The 19456-nt window shown below is 40.6% G+C and overlaps 1 protein-coding gene across 4 annotated transcripts in view; it reads left to right on the forward strand.

Moving 5' to 3' along the window:
- Positions 1 to 19456, forward strand: part of LOC141106091 (uncharacterized) — a 145585-nt gene that overhangs the window by 100022 nt on the left and 26107 nt on the right. For all 4 annotated transcript variants that reach the window (XM_073596514.1, XM_073596516.1, XM_073596517.1 and 1 more), the window contains 2 exons: positions 1962 to 2056; positions 14029 to 14182. In XM_073596514.1, coding sequence (XP_073452615.1) covers positions 1962 to 2056; positions 14029 to 14182 — 249 coding nt within the window. The remainder of the gene's footprint in view (positions 1 to 1961; positions 2057 to 14028; positions 14183 to 19456) is intronic.

Here is a 19456-nt window from a genome sequence, read left to right on the forward strand (position 1 = left end):
TACATGCCACCGGAGGGCTCTGTAGCTCTCATCGAGCTTTATCTCTGCCCAGACCAGCCTGCTTAATTCAGCTGTCTGCTTCTTGTGTGGTTTTTCTCCCAAAAACCGCACCCGCAGTCCGTACTGCGACCAGTACCTTTCCTCGATGGAGGGGAGAACTTTTCCCTGGTGTCGCTGCTCACGGGCTAGCGCTTCCTTCCAGAGTTTGCAGCGAATAGAATCACACCATCCCAGCAGGACCTGCTCCGATACTGGTCCTCTGTGCTGTATCTGCATCTCTCGCAACCTTCTTCTGAATTCCTCAACTATGGCGGCTGGTATCTGTACCTCTCCTCTCCTCTACTGCTATCTGGACCTTGGATCCAGATGGAAGTTTGGATGTCCCAGACTGCAGGAAGCTTTCCCGCTGCTTGCCACCAATGTCACGGAACGTCCCACACTCCGCTTGAGTGCTTCCGTTATATACCACTTCCTCCCAGTCTGTATACAGATATCAGATATTCCAACCTCTCTGAGCACAAAACAAGGCGACATTTGCTTGTTGCTACCATGAACTGTTTTTTATTTAGAATCAAAATTACAAGACTTTATATGCCGTTGGAACCTCCTCTAACAATACAACTGTAACCTAATTACCATAATTAACATGAGCTAATTAACTAAAAAATTTACCCAGACCAGATGACAGACTTGTGGGCACCAAGCTTCACACAGTAGTATAAACACAATAGCTGGAGCTAATTACAATTAACAATACAAACAACAATCTCCCCCCTCCTCAGCCTATTCATCAACAGTTCGGTTCCTAGCCAGTCCTGGAGGCTAATGTGATCAGCTCACTCAATTAACAGGTTGAGTTCAGAATCAACCAAACCAATAATAGGCTCTACATACATCCTGGGAGATATTGTGGACAAATATTACTGTCCCATTTTAAGTAGTCCAAGATATATTTTCTCACTCACCCTGTGCCAGGATGGCACAGGGTGACTTAGACATAAGATGTATTCTGAGTTCCACGGGCCCTCCCGTCAGACACTATCTTGTTTTCTTGTCAAAATGGGGAGTTGTAAGCAAAAGGAACATTCCAAAACTAGCTTGGTGTTAAATGAAATCAGGTTCTCCTGTACCTCCATTACCTAGGAGGGAGGTGTAACTTACCTGCCCCCAGGATGTAAAAAGCATATCAGGAATATTCTGGTAGCATCAAGATTTGCATTAGTTGCCTATCTCTAGTCTAGAAGTCTTGTGGCCAAGATAGTGGATAAAAAGCTGGAGTTTTGACAAATTGACAAGTGATTAGCAGCTAGCAGTACAAAAGCAATGGATTTGGGCACCATAGGGAAAACAATTGGCTGCTTTAGTGAAGTAGTATAGAGCTGCGGATGCATATGTCCAGAGAAAGCATTGTCCAGGGAGTCATCAAGGTTGTATTTTCCGTAGGAGGGGTTCCTAGTAACATTAGCTTGGGATATTTTGCTTCAGTTCATTATGGTAACAGAAAGAGTGCACTATTTTGCAGGCATATTTGCACCCAATGCGTGCTGCATTACAGCACGTGTGCACCATCACCACCTATCTTACTGAGGGATACAAGGAAACTGATTTACTAAAGGAGTTGGAGTTGAGAATTTTCACTATGTATGTGACTATTTACTTCAAATTCCTGTTTATTTATTTCATCCGCACATGCATTTGAAGACAACAGGGTTTTGCTTTTCACATGATTGATAGGTGAAGTAAATATTCACACAATGTATTAAGTGTAGATTTTCAAATCCTTTAGGAAACTGGACCAAGAGACTTGGTTTCAACTTTTTAGTCACTTTTGATTTACTGATGATGTTACAACTAAGCACGCTAAGTTTCAGTTCCTCAATAATTTGTTTTACTGAATGTGGAAACATTTGAATATTAATTAAATATCTTAATTAAATATCGTGTGAATTTTAACACAACAGGGTACTGTGAAGGTCAGCCATTTTGCAAGAGCCATGTCTCTGGAAGGTAGACAGACCTATGCTTTTAAAATGATGCCACGTGGTGCTGAAAAATGGTACTGAATCTTTTAATTCATTTGGTTTGCATGCTTAATTGTTTGGACATTTGTGTATTTAAATTATATGTGTATGACAATCAGTGCCACCCTAATTGTTACTAAAGTGCTAAAGTGCTAAAATAATCCCTTATGTGTAATCAAATACCGCAGCTGCTGTACACTCTAAGTGGATTCACTTCACTTTCAATAAAATTGTGTATATAAATATACATGGTGCAGCGCTACTATAATGGTGACTCTAATACCACACCTTATGCAAATAAAAACTTATAAAATAATCAGTCATTGAAATGTCACCCAATGAAAAAGTCCATATAAAACAAAAATCTTGATTGATGTGATTTTCTATCACCACACTGTATACTTGTGCACACCTCTACCAGCTATTTTACCTGCTGACCTCAAAAATGAGTCAGGCAGACTCAAACACGACTTTTGTCTTTGATTCTTCAGAAATCTCCTTTCTACTCTGGATCAGCTGATTGCCTTCCACCCTCTTGTAGCAGACATAGTGCTCTCTGTTTCTCAAATTTATTTAAAAAAAAAACAGCTTAAAAGAGGACACTTACAAGATATAAAACAAACACTCGCATATGTATATAATGAGAGTGTCCGCTCGCTCACCACCATGGCTGCGTGACGTAATCGGCTCGGTTCCTCCCCTCTGCATGCGTATCGACCTCTGATTGGTCATCAGCAGATGGGTTGGACACCTCGCCCGAGCCTTTATATATTCTGTCATTGTTATGGCAACCTATCAGGCTTCTCCCTGGCAGTTTCATGTGATTCAAGGAATGCCCACTTCCTGCGGGCCCCAGGGCTCTCTTTCCCTTAAACCGAATCATGCAAAACCAATATGATACCACAATCATGGCATCTAAAGGAGATTGGACTAAAATTCTTTCTACGTCACTCTCTCTAACTGCCGCTGAGATTGCCACATATACAAATACAATAAATTCAACAATAATAATCACTTTGCCCCGCTACTTAATTCTGATATTGTAAACATGTTTTTAATATTAAAACATAATGTATTCTTAATACTCCCTTATAAAATCAATAAAACTTTAAATACTAGACCTTATAATGGATCACACCTATCCTATAGCACTAAGCTTCTATTTATTATATATTAGTTTTTAATTTTTGATTTTTATTTATGCTATTTGGAATGTATATATTATGTTAACTTAATCTATACTATTATACTGATATATAATCTTCCCTATATATACCAAAGAATAATATGTTAAAATGAGTATTATTATTATTGTTATTAGGGAAGAGACAGAGTGGGGGGGAAGGTTACTGTCAATTATTCCTAATAAAGCAGTTCAGGTCAAAGTCAACGTTGAGACCCCTGGGAGCCAAAACCCTAGTCTGATATACCGAGAAGGACTCACGCTGACTAAGAGCTCTGATGTAATTTCCCCCTCTCCAATGTTGTTTAACTTTTTCCACCCCCCAAAATTGTAGACAATGAGGATTCTTACCATAAAATGTTTAGGGACACTATGATCTTTCTTTCCTTTTTTAATATTGCTTAAGTGTTCTTGTACCCTCATCAGCAGTGGTCTAGAAGTACATCCCACATACTGGAGCTTGCATGGGCACTCCAACACATAAACAGCCCCCTTTGATGAACATTTTATGAATTCTTTTATCTTATGAGTTCTTCCTGTGGCCAGGAAATCTTTACGTTTTTTCATATTACTTCCTTTTGTAAGCCTACATGCCAAACACCTACCAATAAATAACAGGAAAATAAAACTTTACTGAAAAACAAATTAAGAGTTTGAAAATGTTACTAAAGTCAAAAAATGTTCTTTTATTGTTGTTTTTGTCTGAAAACTGTTCATACTCTCATACACACAAATAATGTGTTTAAATACACATTCAGGGGTTGATTTACTAACGCAAATAAACTGTGCACTTACAAAGTGCAGTTGCACACTGCAAGGGCAGTTGCTCCAGAACTTAGTAAATGAGCAGAATCTCTGCTGACTTCCATCATCCAATCATGTGCAAGCAAAAATGCATTTTTTTAAATATACCTTGCACATGATTGGGTATCCTTTGCAAAGTGAAGCTTTATCTAATTTACTAAGCTCTGGAGCAACTGCAGTTTCAGAGTGCACAGTCTATTTTCCTTTAGTAAATCAACCCCTTATTAAACCAAATAAGTAAAGTTACATAGTTGCATAGTAGGTGAGATTGAAAAAAGACACAAGTCCATCAAGTCCAACCTTTGTGTGTGATTATATTGTCAGTATTACATTGTATATCCCTGGATGTTGCAGTAATTCAGGTGCTTATCTAATAGTCTTTTGAAACTATCGATGCTCCCTACTGAAACCATCGCATGTGGAAGGGAATTCCATATCCTTGCCGCTCTTACAGTAAAGAATTCTCTACGCAGTTTAAGGTTAAACCTCTTTTCTTCTAATTTTAGTGAGTGGCCACGTGTCTTATTAAACCCCCTTTCCCGAAAAAGTTTTATCCCTATTGTTGGGTGACCAGTATGGTATCATATCCCCTCTCAAGCGTCTCTTCTCCAGAGAGAATAAGTTCAGTGCCCGCAAACTTTCTTCATAACTAATATCCTCCAGACCCTTTATTAGCTTTGTTGCCCTTCTTTGCACTCGCTCCATTCCCAGTACATCCTTCCTGAGGACTGGTGCCCAGAACTGGACAGCATACTCCAGGTGAGGCCGGACCAAGGTCTTGTAGAGTGGGAGAATTATCACTTTATCCCTGGAGTTAATCCTGTTTTTAATGCATGCCAATATTCTGTTTGCTTTGTTAGCAGCAGCTTGGCATTGCATGCCATTACTGAGCCTATCATCTACTAGGACCCCCAGGTCCTTTTCCATTCTAGATTGCGCCAGAGGTTCACCCCGTAGTGCGTAGATTGCATTCATATTTTTGCCAACCAAATGCATTAGTTTACATTTATTCTACATTACACCTCATTTGCCATGTAGTTGCCCACCCCATTAATTTGCTCAGATCTTCTTGCAATGTTTCCACATCCTGCAGAGAAATTATTGCCCTGTTTAGCTTAGTGTCTTCCGCAAATACAGAGATTGAACTGTTTACCCCATCCTCCAGGTCGTTTATGAACAAATTAAACAGGATTGGTTCCAGCACAGAACCCTGGGGGGCCCAACCTCCCACCCCTTGCATACTATTGATGTTAGGCTAACTGGTCTGTAATTCCCAGGGATTTATTTTGGCCGTTTTTAAAATATTGGTGCTACATTGGCTTTTCTCCAATCCGATCCCGGTGATTTATTAAGGTTACGTTTCCCAAGTCTATTTCTAAATCTGTCCTCTGTTAGCCATGAGGGTGCTTCCTGTGATGTGTCATGAGGACAAACGCTGAAAATTTGGTTACTGAAGTCCCCAGATTCCTTTGTGAAAACTGAGGAGAAGAATAAATTCAATACCTTTGCCATCTCCCCATCCCCTGTAACCAGATGTCCTTCCTCATTCTTTATGGGGCCAATATGGCCTGTCCTCCCTTTTTTACTGTTTATATACTTAAATAATTTCTTGGGATTTTTTTTTGCTCTCCTTCTGTGTGTCTTTTGTGTTCTATCTTAGCCGCCCTAATTGCACCCTTAGATATCTTGTTGCATTCTTTGTAAAGTCTGAATGCTGATGATGATCCCTCAACTTGTATTTTTTGAAGGCCTTCTCCTTTGCGTTTATATGTATTTTTACATTGGAGTTAAGCCATCCAGGACATTTGTTTGCTCTTTTAAATTTATTTCCCAATGGGATGCACTGGCTAATTCCCCTATTTAATATGCTCTTAAAACAAACCAATCTCTCCTCTGTGTTCTTTGTTTCTAAGATTTTATCCCAATTTATATCTTCTAGCAAGGTTTGTAGTTTAAGGAAGTTGGCTCTTTTGAAATTCAGTGTCTTTGTGTTCCCCTTGTGTTTCCTATTTTTGTGATTGTATACTAAAGCCAATTGACCTGTGATCGCTGTTTCCTAAATTGCCCCGTATTTCCACATCCATGATCAGGTCTGTATTGTTGGTAATCAGTAGATCTAGTAACGCCTTGTTTCTAGTTGGTGCGTCTACCATCTCACCCATGAGATTGTCCTGCAAGACATTTAGGAACTGGCGAGCCTTAGACGAATGCGTTGTTCCCTCCGCCCAGTCTATGTCTGGATAATTATTATCCCCCATCATGAAAACACTTCCCATCCTTCCTGCTAATCCAAATTGTGATAGGAGGTCCGTCTCCCCCTTCTCCCTCAGGTTAGGGGGCCTATAGCATACTCCCAGTATTATTTTCCCCTTAGCTTCATCCCTTTGGAGCTCTACCCATAAGGATTCCACCTCCTCCCTAGCTCCCTTATTGATGTCATCTCTTACATTCACTTGTACATTATTCTTGATATATAGGCATACCCCTCCCACTGTTTTACCCTCTCTATCCCTGCGATAAAGGGAATACCCTTGAATGGTTGCCAGCCAATCATGGGAGCTGTTGAACCAGGTGTCTGAAATTCCTACAAAATCTAAATACTCCTCATTCAACAGTATCTCTAATTGAAACAATGTTACATTAAATTAGCATTCCATGAATCACAGTCTCTAAGTGATACGGGGAAATCCCTCAAAAATCAGTCAGTGTATTTATTTTTTGAATGTATTGATTACCTTGAATGGCCACAGTCTATTCAAGGTAATCAGTCTGTGTACACCCTCCACCTCTTATCCTGCAGCCTCTTACCAGCAATTGAGACCCCAAATTATAGATAGTCTCATAGGCATTTTCTCCAACACCAAATACCAAAGGATCATAGGAAAGATGACAATCTCCAATAGTGAAATACCGCAAGATTTATTTAATAAAAACGTATACAAATCTATTCACATAAATCCAGAAACAAAGCGCTTATCATATCAAGGTAAGATACCGCCGCTGGTCCTGGCTCCAGCTGGTGGGTGATGTCAGCACAGGCTCCACCCCGACATATGTTTCCTCCGAAAGGACGTCCTCAAGGGGATTGATCCCCTTGAGAACAACCTTTTGGAGGAAACGTACGTCAGGGCAAAGCCTGTGCTGACGTCACCCGCCAGCTGGAGCTAGGACTAGCGCCGGTATTTTACCTTGATATGATAAGTGCTTTGTTTCTGGATTTATGTGAATAGATCTGTATGTCTTTTTATTAATTAAATCTTGTGATATTTCACACACAGTGTCTGCGCGCTCCTGAGCTATGTGTAGAGGAAAAGAGGGGAGAAGAGATGCACAAATTAAACAGAATTGGTCCCAGTACAGAACCCTTGGTGATCCCACTTCCCACCCCTTGCATACTATTGATGTTAGGCTAACTGGTCTGTAATTCCCAGGGATTTATTTTGGCCCTTTTTAAAATATTGGTGATACATTGGCTTTTCTCCAATCAGCTGGTACCATTCCGGTCAGATGTCATGCACAGTGCTGGATCTATTCTCCCCTCTCTTCCAACTTCACACAGGGAGTGTGTGTGTGTGTGTGGGGGGGGGGGGGGGCAGAGGAATATAATTTTTTTTTACCTTTATGCAAGCAATGCATTAAGCTAAAAAACGTTTTTAGCTGTAGCATGACTTTAAGTGGAGTGGAGTTTGTAAGAAATAATAACATTCACTATGCATTTATTGGTTTCTCCATTCGGAAAAGAGGAGAAACAGAGCACCAAAAAAGGAAATAGGCCAATCCAGTATATGGAAAATCTACTTTCTTTTGTAAAAAATAAAATGTAACATTTGCCAAAGTTTTTTATGGGCCTTTTAATGCCCCTTTTTCATGGCTATAGACAAGGCATGAAGCATAAACTAATGTGCTGTATATTTTATTCTTGGCTTACAACCCTGAAGAACAGGGTATTTTAAAGCAACTCTGTCACTAAAATACGTGTTCAAAATAAAGGTCTCTCTACATAGAAGTTATTGAAAACCAAATTTGTTGTTAACATTTACATCAAAACAAAAACATATTTTGAATCTACCAGATTGCCCCACCTTTTCTTGGTGCTCCATATTTCTCTTCTTTTTATGATCACACTTAAAGTGATTGTAAAGGTTTGTTTAAAAAAAAATAAAATAACAAACATGTCATACTTACCTCCTCTGTGCAAGTGTTTTGCACAGTGCAGTCCCATTCCTCCTCTTCTGGGGTCCCCCCGTGGGACTCCTGGCTCCTCTTCTCGAGTTCCCCCTCAGAGAGCCGCTTTCCAAGGGCGCATTCATGTGGACGCGCTCTTGAGTCCTTTGACACAGACAGCAGGACTCGGCCCCGCCCCCGGCTCCCGTGTCACTGGATTTGATTGACAGCAGCGGGAGCCAATCGCTCCTCCTGCTATCAATCTATCCAATGAGGACCCGACACAGCAACTGGAGCTGCTGTGCTCATCCCTGTCACTGGAACGATCTGCCCAGGTAAGAAAAAGGGGTGGTCAAAGGCAGTGGCGTAGCGTGGGGGGTGCAGGGGGTGCCCTGGCCCCGGGCGCGATATTTAGGGGGGCGCCACTATGTGTCACTGGCTGCCTCCTCCTAATTTCTAATTCTGTGTCCCTGGGCTCCGGCCGCCATGTTGAGTGTCCGGCGCCCTGTGATTGGGTGTATGGGGGTCATGTGAGGCGTAGGGCTGGCCTGTCCTCGATCGCTCCTGAAGTCCCGCCTCCGCACATGACCCCCCATACGCCCAATCACAGGGCGCTGGATACTGAACATGGCAGCAAGCAGAGCGCAGGGGAGAGAAGAAACAACGTGAGCCGCCGCTGTCTTCTCCTCCTCATCCGGATCGATGCAGCCAGGATAAGAAGGTGAGTGACTGTGAGAGTCTTGTTACTGCCCGGGGGGGGTGCGCGCGAGAGAGAGAGACTGTAGGCAGGACAGTGTAGTGTAGTATAGTATGGAGGTCAGTGTAGTGTAGTGGTCAGTATGGGGGGCAGTGTAGTGGACAGTATAGTGTAGTATAGTGGTTAGTGTAGTATGGTGGTCAGTATAGTGGTTAGTGTAGTATAGTATAGTGGTCAGTGTAGTGTAATTTAGTATGGAGGTCAGTGTAGTATGGTGGTCAGTGTAGTATAGTGTAGTGTAGTATGGAGGTCAGTGTAGTATGGAGGTCAGTGTAGTATAGTGGTCAGTATAGTGTAGTTTAGTATGGAGGTCAGTGTAGTATGGTGGTCAGTGTAGTATAGTGTAGTGTAGTATGGAGGTCAGTGTAGTATGGTGGTCAGTGTAGTATAGTGTAGTTTAGTATGGAGGTCAATGTAGTATGGTGGTCAGTGTAGTATGGTGGTCAGTGTAGTGTAGTGTAGTATAGTGGTTAGTATGGTGGTTAGTGTAGTGGACAGTGTAGTGTAGTATAGTGGTTAGTCTAGTATGGTGGTCAGTATAGTGGTTAGTGTAGTATAGTATACTGGTTAGTATAGTGGTCAGTATAGTGTAGTTTAGTATGGAGGTCAGTGTAGTGGACAGTGTAGTATGGTGGGCAGTATAGTGTAGTATGGTGGTCAGTATAGTGTAGTATGGTGGTCAGTGTAGTTTAGTATGGAGGTCAGTGTAGTATAGTGGTCAGTATAGTGTAGTTTAGTATGGAGGTCAGTGTAGTATGGTGGTCAGTGTGGTATAGTGGTCAGTGTAGTATGGAGGTCAGTGTAGTGGACAGTGTAGTATGGTGGTCAGTGTAGTATGGTGGTTAGTGTAGTGGACAGTGTAGTGTAGTATAGTGGTTAGTCTAGTATGGTGGTCAGTATAGTGGTTAGTGTAGTATAGTATACTGGTTAGTATAGTGGTCAGTATAGTGTAGTTTAGTATGGAGGTCAGTGTAGTGGACAGTGTAGTATGGTGGTCAGTATAGTGTAGTATGGTGGTCAGTATGGTGGTCAGTGTAGTATGGAGGTCAGTGTAGTATGGTGGTCAGTATAGTGTAGTTTAGTATGGAGGTCAGTGTAGTATGGTGGTCAGTGTGGTATAGTGGTCAGTGTAGTGGTCAGTGTAGTATGGTGGTCAGTGTAGTGTAGTATAGTGGACAGTGTAGTATGGTGGTCAATATAGTGTAGTATAGTGGACAGTGTAGTGGTTAGTGTAGTGGACAGTACAGTATGGTGGTCAGTGTAGTATGGTGGTCAGTGTAGTATGGTGGTCAGTGTAGTATAGTGGACAGTGTAGTATGGTGGTCAGTGTAGTGGACAGTACAGTATGGTGGTCAGTGTAGTATGGTGGTCAGTGTAGTGTAGTATAGTGGACAGTGTAGTATGGTGGTCAGTATAGTGTAGTATAGTGGACAGTGTAGTGGTTAGTGTAGTGGACAGTACAGTATGGTGGTCAGTGTAGTATGGTGGTCAGTGTAGTATAGTGGACAGTGTAGTATGGTGGTCAGTGTAGTGTAGTATAGTGGTTAGTGTAGTGGACAGTACAGTATGGTGGTCAGTGTAGTATAGTGGACAGTACAGTGTAGTGGTCAGTGTAGTATGGTGGTCAGTGTAGTATGGTGGTCAGTGTAGTATGGTGGTCAGTGTAGTATGGTGGTCAGTGTAGTATAGTGGTCAGTGTAGTATAGTGGTCAGTGTAATGTAGTGGACAGTGCAGTATGGTGGACAGTGCAGTATGGTGGACAGTGTAGTATGGTGGACAGTGTAGTATGGTGGTCAGTGTAGTATGGTGGTCAGTATAGTGCAGTATGGTGGACAGTGCAGTATGGTGGACAGTGCAGTATGGTGGACAGTGCAGTATGGTGGACAGTGCAGTATGGTGGACAGTGCAGTATAGTGGTCAGTATAGTGTAGTATGGTGGACAGTGTAGTATGGTGGTCAGTGTAGTATGGTGGTCAGTGTAGTATAGTGGTCAGTGTAGTATAGTGGTCAGTGTAGTATAGTGGACAGTGCAGTATAGTGGTCAGTGCAGTATGGTGGTCAGTGCAGTATGGTGGTCAGTGCAGTATGGTGGTCAGTGCAGTATGGTGGTCAGTATAGTGTAGTATAGTGGTCAGTATAGTGTAGTATAGTGGTCAGTGTAGTATGGTGGTCAAGTGTAGTGTAGTATAGTGGTCAAGTGTAGTGTAGTATAGTGGTCAAGTGTAGTGTAGTATAGTGGTCAGTGTAGTGTAGTATAGTGGTCAGTATAGTGGACAGTGTAGTGGTAAGTGTAATATAGTGGACAGTATAGTATAGTATAGTGGACAATGTAGTGTAGTGGTCAGTATAGGAATCAGGTAGGTCAGTACTATTGTATTTGAAGGGACTCGGGGATAGCTAAAAGTCCGCAGGTTAGGGGGGGGGCGCAAATTACTTGCCCTTCCCCGGGTGCTGACAACCCACGCTACGCCACTGGTCAAAGGAAGAAGGGCCCGCTGCTCCAGGTGTATATGATAACCCAAATAGAACCTGATGAGGAGTGCCAACCCCGGCCCGTCTCTACTTGGATACTTGAAGAAAAATAAGAACGGCTGCGCATCCAAAGGTTCCAAATGCCTTTTATTGAAATTACTGTGATGACACCAAGAACACCAGAAAGCAGTCACATACGTGTTTCACACATACATCTTGTGCTTAATTATTCAGAAAAAGGGGGGGTGGAGTCTGGGGGGGGGGGGGGGGGGGAGCTGCAGCACAAAAGGTTTTTCACCTTAATGCATAGAATGCATTAAGGTAAAAAACCCTGAGGGTTTACAAGTTTTACCCAAGGTTATTGAATAGTTTTTAAGAACAGCCTTTTCTAAAGATTAATCCACTTCTAGGACTTTAGAGCACTTTAAAAACATTCTTAAGACTTATCACCACCACCTTTTCAAATTAATTTTAGAATATCAGACAGAGCAAACCAGAGGAACTTCACTCCCAGAACATCCTCATCCCACTGCTCCACTTCTGTTCTGGCATCTTTACATATCCCATGTTACTTCGAACATGCCAGAAGTCTCTGCCAGGTCCCAAAGACCTGCAGCACATATGTGCACGCTCAGGGTATTCTCAGTCATGCAGCCATTGCTAAATACCTGACAGACAGAGGTGTCATGACATGCACTCCCCAGCAACACTCTGCCTCCTGGGATGTGGCATGGACATTTCAGGAGGCAGTGGGGGGCAATACATCATTCTCATCTAGGTGAGAAGGCAGAAAGTGCTGGCCTGCAGTGCTTAAAAAGGTAACACATCTTTTTAAAAAAAAGGGGGAATGTTCTCCAAATATGTAAGAGGGAGAGGGGAAAACTAGGATAAAAAGGGCATTTTCATGGTTGAAGGTCTGCTATAGTTCTCTTTAGTGGCTCTGTCTCCACATAGGGGCTGATGTTGGAAAAGCATCCTAACAACATGTTTTTTGTGTACATAGCAAATAATCAGAATTATTGTTTTAATCATGCGCTAAATGACTGCTGGAAGCTGAAGTGGGCAACTAGAAATATTTCCTAGTTCACACTTTTCATGTATCTGCCCCTAAATAGAGTATCAAATTCATGAATTCTAGAAATCTATACACTCAGAATAAAGCTTTTGGCAATAATGGGCTCTCACTAGCTAATAAGAATAAGCAAAATTTAGGGTTTTCATCTCCTAAAATTTTTGTTGAAAATCAGGAGATTCTAATGAAATTTTGCCATTTTGGTAAGATGCATTGGAGTCAATGTTGACAGCACAATTAAATGTAGTTTTTGGTGGTTTTTAAGGGTGCAATGGGCTTTAAATGACTCATAAGATTACATAAGGTCCTTCCAACTATCTTGGATCCAATCTTGTGCCAAAAACAGCCCATTGTTTGGCTTATTAAGGAAAACACAGTGAAAAAAACGTTAACTAAAAAGTTAATACTACAGCACACATATAAAAGACAATACATAAAGCATTAAAAAAAACACAATTACAAAGAATAATTTCACACCTGAAAGATTTTCAGCTTGAAGATTGTAGCTCTAAACGCTCAACAAACCAAATCCCATTCATTTCATTGGCGCCTGTTCACATATGAGTGTTCTGTTGCCTGAAGCAAAATGCCTGTCGCTCAGAAAAGTACATGAGGTTTTTTTGGCAGATTACAAGCGTTTTTTGGCCCCTTAGATTTCAATAGAAATGCCTGACTTGAGCGTTTCACAAGCATTTTGTCGCTCGTTTTCTGCTCAAAAACAGCAGCTCTCCACCCCTAATTCCCTCCCTTCTCCTCCCCCTAGTGCTTTCTATTGGCTAAACAAAAATGTCTGAAGCTGTAAAACGCTTTCAATACGCTTATAAAACGCTTTAAAAATGCTTGTAAAAAGATACAAAACTGTTAAAAAATGCCCAAAAAACGCCAGGCATCAAAGTATTAATGTTTTCACACAAACAAAACACAACTTTGACCCATAAATCACATATTTTTCTAATTGAATTTAATATGAAAAAATGTATGAATTCTAGGTGAAAGTTGTGTTTAGAAATAAAACGCTAGATGAAATAAATTAAACAACCCTCAAAGCTACCGTAATTTTGCTGAAGTAGCTCAAGGAGTGAAAACAAAATCAGTTTAGGTTAAATCAGTTTCAGCTCACATTCACATTGGACCAATTTGGCATGTGATGTGACATGTCACATCGCATGCCAAATTGTTGGCTATTGCCGGCAATAGCACATCCGAATTGGTGCGACAACGACTTTGCGGCGCTGCACCGATTCCCAAAAGTAGTTCCTGTACTACTTTTGGCGACTTTAGGGTCGATTTGAATAGACATCTGTGCAGGAACCCGCACAGATGTCTTTTAAATCTCCCCCCGAAGTCGGACTGCATTGCCGGTTTTAAATCATGCAAGTTCAGCTGTGAACCTAACCTTAATGACATCATTCGCTCCTTCCTGCTGATTAAACAAAGATTGCACTTGTGTTTGCTAAACCTCTGTCTATGCAAATGAGATAAAATAATCTATTATGTACCTGGACCGCATAGCTGTATAAAAAAACAATAATTTCTGATTTATTTTGTTCACAGGTCACCACCTGAAGTGAGGGCTAATCAAATGTATTCAAAAGCATCTGACATTTTCAGCTTGGCAGTTGTGTTTTGGGAAGCAATAAGCATACAGAACAATGAAATATATGCAAATCACCCACTGGAGCCATTCCATCAATGCAAAGTATACATGGTAAAAGATGCGAAAAAGTTGAGAAAACAGTTATCCACCTAATAACCTTACTGTGATTTTAAAGTAACTCTGTTATGAGAAAAGTATAGAAGCTCACAGCACTGACCTTCTTTTAAAATGCTAGTTGCCTGTCTTCAGTACTTTGAAAGGATAAGTTCAGCTTTAGAATATGTTACACCTATGTTAATAACAGATTCCAGCACAGGGATCTGTGAATGACGAAATTACAAGTCCTGTCTTCCAGGGCAGCAGATGGCTTATAGCTCTCAATGGACTGAGTGTACAGATCAGCACACTTGTAGTCAATTCACACTTCCTCCAGCCTTCTAACTGAAAGCTCAGAGTTATGGGCAGAAAGCAGGAGCCTAACATTGCACCCATGATCCACTGATTGTGGGTGCAATGCTTTGCAGGTTCCTGAAGGAAAAGATAATAAATGCACATTTTTTCCTGCAAAAATATGTGCATTTATTTATTTTTTTGCTTGAAGGTGAGCTTACCCTTTAAAAGAGAAGCATGGCTGAAGTGTTTTTGGTCAGACTTCTCTTGTGTCTAGAGTCACAGGAGTGTACTTACTTGTGCTCTCCTTATTCCAGAATCAGCTGAGAATGCTGTCGGCTGATGTCACAGAGCCACTCCAGGCTCTGGAGGGATCCTGACCCTATTGTTGGGATCAAGGCTTATAAGCCGAAAGGTGTGAGCACCTGTATGTTTTCTCTCACTTTTTTTATGCACCAATAAAGAAGCAACAAGGACATTTGGAGTTGCCTGCTCTATTCTTTGTATTAATATTGTTGGGATTCACTCAGCTGCCTGATTTACAGCTGGCTCCAGCTCTGACAGTCACCACTCTCTACTCAGAGCTGAACAAGAACTAAGCTCTCAGCAGTCATGTAATTACTCAGTCCTCAGGCTTAGAGCTGGTGGGGTACAGCTGCAGCATCATACTGATGCTGCAGCATAGAGGTGAGTATTTAGGTTTATTTTTTTTACACAACTCAAACATCTACTTTAAGTCACAAACCCATAACAAGAATGAGCGTCAGAATTTTTAATTTCTATATTTGTTCTAGATTAGAGACTCAGAAAGCATTGAGGCTGAAGTATTAGCATATATACTGTATATATTTTATCTTCACCTTGTTACTTGTGTTCAATTTAATACCTCTATGGACATTATAGTCTTTTGAATGTTTTGTTAGATGTGAAATTTAACAATTTAAATCAGATCTAAACATGTTCTAGTCAAAAGCAGCATAGACAGCTCACTAACTTCCTGTTGCATCTTGGGAGATAATTTTGTAATAGTTAGAGGAATTGGCCAAATGATTGGACAGGGAGTAGTTTTAACTTGAAGGCTTCATGCACACAGGACGTTAATTTAACTCTCCTAGTTAATTTAACTCTCCTAGCGTTTTGCTGACAAAATGCCTGACGCTTGTAAAAGTGTCTAAAGCTTTTACAAGCTTTTAGGAGCTCTTACAGGCGTCAAGCTCTTGGTTGTTAATTAATTTCATTGACCGGCCATTAAAAATGAATTAATGCTCAAGTGCTAAACACATCTAGAGTTTAGGCACATTTAGCAGCTTTTATTAGCACCAAGCATTTTTAATGCCCAAACTCTACTGCTCCTGGATGCACTGGCACTGTTTTTTTCTTCCTGTCTCTAAAAGCCCCCACCACTAATAGCTGCTAAAAGTCTATATGTGCATGCACACATAGGCTAACATGCAGGGGAGTTTAGAGGCAGAAAATAAATGCCAGACGCCCCTATGAGCAGCTGTAAAAATGTCCAGTGTGCATGAGGCCGAACTGTATTAAATAAATGCAGAGTAGAGATAACAATGCAAATATGGTTATGAAAGCAAAAACTATGCATACATAAATATACAGTACATGGGATGCATTAAGGTGAAAAACCTTAAGGCTCTAGAGCCACTTTAATGTGTCCGTGTATAAATAATGTGCCCTTGCAAAATATTTTAAAAGGTGCCCAGTGCTATGCAATATTCCTCCAGAAATATTTTGCCATTTGTTATATTGCTTCCTGTGCTTATCATCCATGAATAGCATCCGTGATCCTCCACCCCCACACCAAAAAACTCACCAGATCACAATGACCACCTGTGATATGGTAGGCCATTAAACACTTATGTTTCCCCAGGGGGTTACAACTTCCAGGGCTACTCTCAAGCCAGGACCTTCTCCACTTTTTTCACCAATGTGTCTCCATACACATAAGAATTTTCCATAGACAAAAAAAAGGGCCTCTATAATGTAAAACCTTTGATTTTTTTTATTTAAAACTCGCTCATTAAAAACACATAGGTAATGCCCACTCACATTATTAAGTGCTTTGCCCTGCACAAAGGTAAAGAAAGCATTATCTCTTCCAGGATACCAGCTCCACAATTCCTATTCAGACCTGACTTCCAGGTGTACCAGCATCACTTCCTTGAGTACTGTTTGGGATGAAGTCACCTCCTGCTCTGCCCCAATGCGTTTCATTACCCTGACATTTTCAGGAGCCACAGCAGGAAGCTCCAAACTCTGCTCTTTTTATACACAGTCATAAACCCTTGGTTGCCTTTTGGCTGACAAATTGCCAATTCAATCTCTTACACAATGACCATGTATGGGTAGCACTAAATATACTGCATAGAATGATCCATCCATGAAAATTCATAATACCATAATGCATAAAATATTACAAAAATATTACAAAATACAAAAATACAAATATCATACCCTGAACTCCAGTGTCTTCCCTTAGCATCCTTATTCCAAATATAGTAATAAAACCATTTAAATTGATGTTGATATTCAATCCAAACAGTGTTAATATGTGCAAAATATAAATCCATTTGGTTTTGTTCTGTGATATCTGTTTTCTTTTTATCTTGCCATCTCCAAAAACCTTGCACTTTATCGATCCCATAAAATGTTCATTTTCTAGCATCTTTTTTATGATGTTCCTTAAATTGTTTTGACACGCTATGCTTGTCGGATCCCTTTTTTATATTGTTAATATGCTTACTGATCCGTTTACTCAGTTGCCTAGTAGTCTGTTCTATATACTGGAAGCAAGAGCATTCCAGTGCATAGGCGACATGGCTACTACACCAGGAAATAAATGATTTAATTTCGTATTCCATGTTGGAACTGTTGGATCGAAAGTGTGTTCTCCTTCTTTCTTAGTTTTTCTCGTCCTCCATGCAATACATCTGTTACATCGATAGAATCCTTGGGCATCCAAAAATGTTGCTTTTTTATTGGGGGACCAATAACACTTTTAACCACCATATTCCTCTGTACACTTGCCCTTTTTATAAATACATTTTGGACGTTTGGGAAAAGATTTACCCAGTACCTTACCTTTTAAAAGGATTGCCTAGTGCTTTATGACATTTTTTTTCAATTTGTTTGTAATATCTGTTATATTCCGTTGCAAAGGTAAATTCCATATTCCTGTTGTCTTTCTTTGTACTCCTGCTCAATGATTCCCCTCTGTCCATTCTTCCATCCTCTTCTCTTACATGTGCTAACTACTGTTTCTTAAACCCTTTCCTTACAAAATGATTTATTAAGATGTTGCTTTGCTCATCGTAATCACTATCCAGGTGTAATATCTGTTATATTCCGTTACAAAGGTAAATTCCATATTCCTGTTGTCTTTCTTTGTACTCCTGCTCAATGATTCCCCTCTGTCCATTCTTCCATCCTCCTCTCGTACATGTACTAACTTCTGTTTCTTAAACCCTTTCCTTACAAATTGATTTATTAAGATGTTGCTTTGCTCATTGTAATCACTATCCAGGTCACAATTTCTCTGCATTCTAATCATTTCCCCTTAGGTATTTCTATTGATGTCTCCTAGGAAAACCTCCAAGTATTCTTCCCCATATTAGAATCACATAATCTATGAAGCGTTTGTAAAAGACCAATTCTTGTCTCTTTTTCTTTTAATCTCTTCCACCTCCCATTTTGCCATGAATAAATTCTCAATGCTGGGGGGCATATTTAGCCCCCATTGCTACGCTCTTCGTCTGCAAACAATATTTATTTCTATACCAAAAAATGTATTTTTCATGGTGAGGTCTAGACACTCTAATATACAGTGCCTTGAAAAAGTATTTATACTCCTTGAAATCTCCCACATTTTGTCATGTTACAACCAAAAACGTAAATGTATTTTGTTGGGATTTAATTTAATAGACCAACACAAAGTGGCACATAATTGTGAAGTGGAAGGAAAATGATCTTTTCTTTCTACCCATGACCTGGCGTCCTTGCTGAGATCTAAGGAGACGTGAGAGAAGTTTATGGTCTGTGTTAACCCTTTTGATACCCGCTTGCATGACCACCTGTTTGCACAGGGGTCTATGCCATAAGGTGAGAGAGATTAGTTAGACCGGAGGTGGAGGGATTGTCACGCTGCTGTGGAAAAAAAAATTACTTACGTCAGTGCTACAGTTTGAATTTAAAACGTATTTGTGTGAACTGTGAAGTTAAGTCATGGATTGTGGAAACGAACTAGTGTCGGGTGATTGTATATAGTGTATACCACATTTACCACTGACTAATGCAGAGTTGCAATGCAAGGAGATCAGCTAAAAGTAGTTGGATCTGTATGTGCGTTATAATTAATCGAAATTAGTCGATTAATCGATTTTTAAAAAATCGATTAATCGAACACGGAAATTTAATTAGTAACAGCCCTAAAAATATTCCACAATTTTTTTTTCTTTTTTCAATTTTTCCAAGTTTTTGGAAAAAAACAAAAAAGCCTTCAGGAAAAAACAGAAAAAAAAAAAGTTTTTTTTTCCCCCCGAATTTTTCAGTTTTTTTCTCGGGCCTTCACGTCTCTAATCAGAACTCTACACCATTACACAGTAAGTGCAGGGTACAGTAGAGACGCCTCCTCAGGGGGTGGGTCCATGACATCCTGCACTCACAGTATGTATTAAAGCGGGGTTCCACCCAAATTTTGAACAATATCTGTATGTATTCTCTTCCTTGCCTAGATGCTGACATGCCGTTTAAAAAAATTTAAATCGCCGTAATTACCTTTTATTTTTCTATTCTTATTTGCACTTCCTGGTTCTCCTCCCGTGGGAGTAGGCGTGTTTCTAGCCTCTCCCAGACTCCGCACAGTCTCCTGGGAGCTAGTCTCAGGCTTCCCAGGATGCCACTGAGCATGTGCGGGAACGAGCGGTGAATGCTGGGAGCACAGCATTCACCGCATCCAGGAAATAAATGCTTGTGGGCTTCAAA

Source organism: Aquarana catesbeiana, linkage group LG08 (assembly GCF_042186555.1).
Source record: "Aquarana catesbeiana isolate 2022-GZ linkage group LG08, ASM4218655v1, whole genome shotgun sequence".
Classification (NCBI taxonomy): domain Eukaryota; kingdom Metazoa; phylum Chordata; class Amphibia; order Anura; family Ranidae; genus Aquarana; species Aquarana catesbeiana.